The sequence below is a fragment of the Puntigrus tetrazona genome, chromosome 14 (assembly GCF_018831695.1).
Source record: "Puntigrus tetrazona isolate hp1 chromosome 14, ASM1883169v1, whole genome shotgun sequence".
NCBI classification, from domain to species: domain Eukaryota; kingdom Metazoa; phylum Chordata; class Actinopteri; order Cypriniformes; family Cyprinidae; genus Puntigrus; species Puntigrus tetrazona.
The window spans coordinates 7,701,871-7,709,332 of NC_056712.1; the positions used below are offsets into that span (position 1 = coordinate 7,701,871).

General features: G+C 35.7%; 1 protein-coding gene across 1 annotated transcript in view; it reads left to right on the forward strand.

Moving 5' to 3' along the window:
- The window catches only part of trpc7b (transient receptor potential cation channel, subfamily C, member 7b), a 52,490-nt gene that overhangs the window by 27,582 nt on the left and 17,446 nt on the right, over positions 1 to 7,462 (forward strand). The window contains exons 4-5 of the mRNA XM_043256689.1: positions 1,487 to 1,651; positions 7,033 to 7,249. Coding sequence (XP_043112624.1) covers positions 1,487 to 1,651; positions 7,033 to 7,249 — 382 coding nt within the window. The remainder of the gene's footprint in view (positions 1 to 1,486; positions 1,652 to 7,032; positions 7,250 to 7,462) is intronic.

The window sequence follows — 7,462 nt, forward strand, 5'->3', positions numbered from 1 at the left end:
CCAAATTCATACACACGGTGATTTGATGCCTGGAAAATTTCCTGAATGAAAAATTAGCAGAAACTCTTTATCTTTTAAAAAGTAATTATGCACGTGAAACCAATACGCATTTAACTTTTAAAAATGATGCAAATCAAGTTCAGCTTTTAAAAATTATGCAGATTAAGTTATAAATTATGCATATAAATACAAATTGGCCTTTTTGTAGATGGACACTAAGTATCTCGTTTATTCAGATGGGTGTGTGACAATTCTCATTAAAAGCAATCAGAGGGGATGCTGGGGCAGTTACTACGGCAACCAGGTACAAGATTCAGGTGACCTCAGAGTTGCTTATGTCACAGTGTCACACACACACACACACACACACACACACACACAGTCTGCAGTAACTACCTTCATTCTCTCAGTGTCAGAATTTAATGGATCACTGAAGACAGACAAGCTTCAGTCTGTGTGTGTGTGTGAGAGCTGCTGGCAAATTAAGGTTGAGGATGTTATATGGCTTGTACCTTATAAAATAGATTGTTTAATTTATATTATTAAAGTCTAAACACACACACACACTAGCCTTTAGGTGGGTCAGGCTGAGCTCTGCATCACACTATCAGCCGGAGACTCACCTTAAATCAATGTCACGATCCTTTCTCGCTCACGGCTGTCTAATAGAGATACAACACCAAACAACAGGAAAAACTGCAGGAAAAAAAGGACAGAATGTCTGCTACAGTAGTCAGACGAACATGGTTTGAAAGAAAATAATTATATTATATTATATTATATTATATTATATTATATTATATTATATTATATATATACATTATCAAATACATTTTAATAATTACTTTAAATTTATTTAAAACGAACAAATATATTTTCATATTATTATTAGAAGTAGTAATAGTAGCTGTAATTTGATTACATATTTATATTATTAATATTTTAAATATTTGATTATCTTATTATCTTATGTATTAATTTTTTATTTAATATTTATGTTGCTTTGTTACTATTTCCACAAGCAACTGTTACAGTTTTAAAACTCTCCTTTTTAACTCCTAATGTAATAATATCTAAATGATCATCTAAATTCATTTAAAACGCTTATCGTGCAGTTCAGCTCATATTCTGAGCTCATCTGCTTGCGTGCGCACAGAATATATGTTTTATCGTTTCTATAGAACATGTGCTCTTTTTTTTAGCCTCTCCGTTTTGCTGCGTTTTCTTCACTTTCTATTCATATTCTGTAGTAGTAGTGGATTGAAATATTTAAATAATAGAATAAAATACATTTATAGCTTTATTTATTTATACTCATTTTATAGTAAATCAATATTATAGCATTATAGCAGCGTTTCTGTGGGAATCTACTCCAGTGTCTGTTTAGCACATTGTCAGTTTTTGCGTGTCTAAACGAAGCAGCGTGTTCTGCGTTTGTCTGCTGTAACATGATTTATCGAGGCTCTCTTTTCTCTGTGTGTGTCAGTTTGTGGCTCATCCGAACTGCCAGCAGCAGCTGCTGACGATCTGGTATGAGAATCTGTCGGGTTTGAGGCAGCAGTCCATCGGGGTGAAGTGTTTGACGGTTCTGGGCGTCACTGTCGGCTTGCCTTTCCTCGCCATCGCCTACTGGATCGTGCCCTGCAGCAAGGTGACAAACACACACATCTCTGCTTCACTCGCTCTTCAGATGATAAGACACTATCACACACTATCTTTAAACACACTACTATTACGTTAGCGCAAGTTCTTCACTTCTTCATGATGCTTTTCCTTCTCTCTGACTATATTTGTCATATTATATTATATAAAACTTTCACGTTCCGTTAGTATAACATTTGAACATATTTTGATTAATATGTAAAGCTTTGTTTGGCAGAGGTGCTAAAAATGTAACTTTATTATATAAGCAGACTGTGTATAATTATTTAATTTATGTAAATATAAATGCAAACAAATGCATGTGTATTTAAGGAAAATATGTTTATATATTAGAGATGGTTATATATGACAAAATATAAGAATATAAATATAATATTATATAATATAATAAATAATATAAATACATATATGGCCATAGGAAGCACATTAAATGTAAGTAAAGCATCTACCTTTATGGTTTCAAATACGTTTTTGGTTGAAATAATGAACAATTTAAACTTTAAAACAATTTAAAGCAGTATTACACTTTTTGTTTTTATGGTTAAGCCCTTATTCGTCTTTGACCCAAATGTAAATACCTTCAAAATATATATTGTACTTTTGTGTATTTATATATATATATATATATATATATATATATATACACACACACATTTACACAGCACACACACACACATATATGTAAACAAACACTTTATTATATTATTAAAACATTTATATTTCCAATATGTATCCAGATGAGCAGTTTTTCAGTGCTGTTTCAGTAAGTGCGAGAAAAAAAAAGGGAGAAAAAAAAACTAGCAAGAAAATCCAATTTTCCTGGTAAGGCCCCTTAAAATTCATATAATAGCGTAAAAGCTTCACCTCTTCCATAATCACACATGAATAAACATTCAGACACACACACACTCACTTCTCTCCAAACTCTATCACAGGCCGGCTCTCCTACAAGCACACGGATAGATAAACACTCACGCTTCATTTCCATGCTGAGGATGAGGAGTTACACACCGACTCTGTGTTTGATGACCACTTCAATACACACCGTCTCACGGAGAGATATGAGACACTACACGTACACACACACACACACACCAGGTGGCTTTTGTCAAGGGTTTGGGATTGAAATCTAATCAGAGCTCGTCAGACAGGAAGTACTGTCAGTTTTTAGAGACGTGCGACACAGAGAGACAGAGGAGGGCATTTGAGGTTCTCAGGGAAGTGTGTATTTGTGTGAGACGATTTACTTAACTATCGTTTAATTATCATGAATTCTAAAAATGCATCAAAGTGTGTTTTCAGGATCCTAAAATGATATCCTTATGATATATAATTATTTCTATATAAATAAATATTTATGTTTCTATATTTTGTTTAATATGTTAACCTGTGTGTGTGTGTGTGTGTGTGTGTGGGTTTTACCCCTGTTTGCCCTGTGCTTTGTTTGTTTCCATAGCAACCCTCATTAGTTGCCATAGACACTCATTGGACCACACCCACACTCCTTGTTAGTTTCCATAGTAACTCATTGGTTCTTTGTGCTTCTGTGTAAATAGACAAAATGTCATTGGTTGAATGTTATTCTGCTTCTTGTTTAATCAGGTTTTGGTTCTTCGTTTGTTCTTGTTTTGATATTAAACTGCCTGCATTTATCTTCACATTCATTGCCTGTGTACTTCATCATCTAGCTCATAACAATTATTGAGTTAAATGAGAAAGTATCAAGTACACATTACCACAAGTAGCTTTATAAACAAATAGCCTCTTTTGTTTGATTCAACATAAAAAAATCTTGAAATGCTCTCTTTTATTTTGCGCGAAACAAAGTAAGCCATTCAGGTTTGAAACAACATGATGGTGAGTAAATTATGGCAGAATTTATTCTTACTACCCTTTTATTTATTCATTTTTAAGAAATAAAAGAAATGACAAAAACTGCCAGTAGGTGGCAGTAAACGTCTATGAATTATTCATTGTTCAAAAGGCTGATTCATTCAGGAATTAATGAACCACAAAAGATGCACAACAGTGCTACGGTGGCATTATTGGTAATATTTTAATTTACAAAACTGTGCAAATAAACACTATATTGTGTTTAAAATGTTACAGTCGTATGCAGTAAATATATAATTAAATTCTTATTTTTAGAATTGTTGTATAACATTGCATGTAAAAAAACAGCATTTGTGTAAAATTCCTCTTGCTGCTGGAGTGAAAAGTCCATCGCTTATCATATGTAATAAATTTGACCAAAAAAAAAATCCATACAGGGGCATATTTTGCACCAGTATCTTGAATTTTAGGGTATAAATGTATTTGCGGAGTTCTTGCCCTGCATGAAATATGAGTATATACTTTTTCATAACTAATTAAGTCACGTGAAGATATTGCCTATATGGAATGTTAAAATGAATTTACTTATGAGAGTGTATTAGGGTATATGAGTTCAGTAAGAGAAGAGTGATTATGTCTCATTAAAATGTTTAAACTGAGAGAGAAAGGTGATGAAAGACTAGAAGACAGATGAATGGAGACTGATGATGATGATGAAGGCATTGTGTGAGACACTTGAACTTGAGAGCAATCAAAACCTTCGCTTCGTCTGTGCTGGAAAAAAAACACTGACTGAATACAAATGATTGATTTTGGGCAAAGTCTGTGATGATCTTTCGGAGGAAAACAGTTTCATAAACCTGCAGTAAGAGCCAATTAATCTGAAAGAAACTTCTCTGCTGCCGTGGATGAATGCGTTTATATGACCGAATATTAAAAGAATCAATGTATCACAGTAGGATTATTCCATACAGACTCATGTGCTTGAGTAATAATCTAGCTAATAATCAGAACATCAGCTTTATGAAATTCACATCACATTCACATCGCCTTCATGAATTTTGATGAGTCACACTTTAAAGGAATAATTCACACGCATGTTACGCTAAACCTGAATGACTTTCCTTTTCACCACTGTTTTGGTTGTTTTATTTAGGTGGCATAGATAGTTATCGTCTTTTGAAGGGTTAGTTCACTTATATCAGAAAGGCTCAGTGAGAAGATAAACGTTTACATGGTATTTATTCCGTTGAGTATGACAGATGCTGTTGAGCTGCAGGCATTCATGTATAGTTGTATAAACGTTATTTGGCGTAGGCCCCATGCCTTGTCCAAATCCTGGAGATGCAGGGGCGGAGCCTGCCTAAGGATGAAGGCGGGGGCGTGGCCTGCCCCTCATGGACACACAAAGCCAGTGTTGCCAGATTGGAAATATCCAAGTATCGTACCTGAAGTTCAAAATGATCATATTAGGATGAAAATGTATTCTTGCCGTCTTCTTGCCGTCATGGACTACAACGCAGTGCTTGTTGGCTTTAAAGGGTTAGCTCACCCAAAAATGAAAATTAACCTCGTCTTCTACTCACCTTCAAAGGTGCATGTGACTTTCTTCCTTCAGATAAATTCAATCGGAGTTGTATTAAAAAGTGTTCATACCCCTCCAAGATTTTTCATGGAGATAAACAGGCGTTTGCTGTACACAGTTTTTTAGACTTTAAAGGTGAAACTGTCACTTCATGTGTTTTTTTAGCATTAATATGGAATCTGGAATCTTTCCTTTATGTGGTCATACGGGGGAAAGGTTACCTCCCCTTTCTCTGCTTTGCCAGCCCAGAGAATTTAACAGACGAAACTCAGAAGAGAGGCTCATGAATAGAAACCAGACAGGCCAAAATTGACCTGTTTTTGACAGAGTTCTAGAGAAAGGAGCTGTAAAAACATAATGAGATGATTTTTGTTACTTATACCACAAATATATGTTCTTAACGACATCTACACCTAAAATACTCCAAAAAGGTGTACGCCGTGGGACTTTTAAATAAAGTATACAAATCTGAAATAAAACATGCCTGGGGGGTGAATAAAGGCTTGTGTAGTGAAAAATTGTAAGAAATAAAGACGTAAGACGTATTGAGTTTTGTGACTAGTGGCCAATGAGGAACAAAACAAAACGCTATTCATGAATTTAGAGGCATGAAGTTTTGGAAAAGAAATTGTTGGAAGGTTGCAAAATAAGCCAAGAGGAGAGTGGTTTTCCTTTGGTGAAGTAAGAAAATGTTCCTTTGCTCCTATATTTCCCAGAGGTCCATTTACTATGTTTGAATATGGATATTTACCTTACAAAAGCACATGGATTCGGTGCAGGAGGCCTTTATTCCCCTCCAAAGCGGTGTGAGGCACATTTTAGTATGGATACGTGTGCTTTATTTCACGTCTTCCGAACTGTACACAGCACTTTGTCCCCATGTAAACTTTTGGAAGTGCCAGAATCATTTTTAATTAAACACTGCATTCATCTGAATGAAGAATGTCACGTACCAAGGATGCTTCGAGGGTGAGTAAAACACTGGCTAATTTTCATTTTTGCGTGAACTAAGCCTTTAAAGCAAGGCACCCTCTTGCATTCTTAACACATTCTGAGATATGCACGAGTGCATTTAGAGTGTCTGTAATGAGCCGATTTATGAGTATAGTGATGAGCCCTGCGAAAACCACCATCATTTGAATTGTAATAAAATTCTATAAGATTTCTATCATTATTGATCATACATCACATAGAGGTTAAAATTATCATGCAAGCATGATAATTGCTATATGTCTGGCAACACTGGACCGAGCCGACCTGGTGGTGGTGGGGAGGATGGAGGGTAATGCTGAGGGCTCTATATGATTATGAATAAGAATCTTATACACTGAAAAGATGAAAATAAAATAAAATGTCTAAAGGTTGAAACCACAAACGCTTGCCTTGTACTAGCTCAACCACACATGGTCATCACAAAGGCGGACCCAAGTAAATGCCCTTTGCAGAAAAAGCTAAAACAACAAATGTTGCACACTTTTGGAGTTGGGGGAAAAATAAGATGGAGTTTTTTGCCCTACTCTACCTTTTTGAACTGCAATACACAGATGAAGAGCTAATCTCGCGTGACTTTCCAACGTGAGTTAGTAAAGATGAGCATTTGATGCTAAAAAGTGTATAAATTAGTTTTTTTTTTTCATTTAACAAGATAAGACCTGTATTCCTTGGCTGGGTTTGTGTAGAGTGTTTTTGAAACTTGGACCTTCAACCCATTGGCTCCTATTGAAGCCCACAGTGAATAAAAATCCTGGATTGTTTTCCTCAAAAACCTTAATTTCTTTTCGACTGAAGAAAGAAAGTCATTACCATTTTTGGTTGACATACGGATGGCTAAATTATTTTTATTCTGGAAGTGAACTAATCTTTTTTAATCTAATTTACATTAAGGGCGTCAAACATCTACTTATGGTATGTTAGATTTGTTTTACGCTCTCACATAATATCTCATCTTCCAGTTGGGTCAGATATTACGGAGTCCCTTCATGAAGTTTGTAGCTCACGCCGTGTCATTCACCATCTTCCTGGGTCTGCTGGTTCTGAACGCGTCGGACCGGTTCGAAGGTGTGAAGAACCTCCCGAACGAGACAATAACGGATCATCCACGGCAGGTGTTTCGCGTCAAGACCACGCAGTTCTCCTGGACCGAGCTCCTCATCATGAAATGGGTTCTGGGTAAGACCTGTGTGTGTGTGTGTGTTTTGGTTCCCATGTGTTGCCTTAATGGAAGGTAAAATTATGTTCCCATAGCGCTGTCTGCCTGCACAGGTAATGGAAGGTAAAATTATGTTGAGTATAGATGTGTCCCAGTGGTGTTTCACTTTAATTCGTCTGTTTCACTAATGTTTGGTGTCAGGGATTTCATTCAGTTTTCTAAAGGATTTGGTA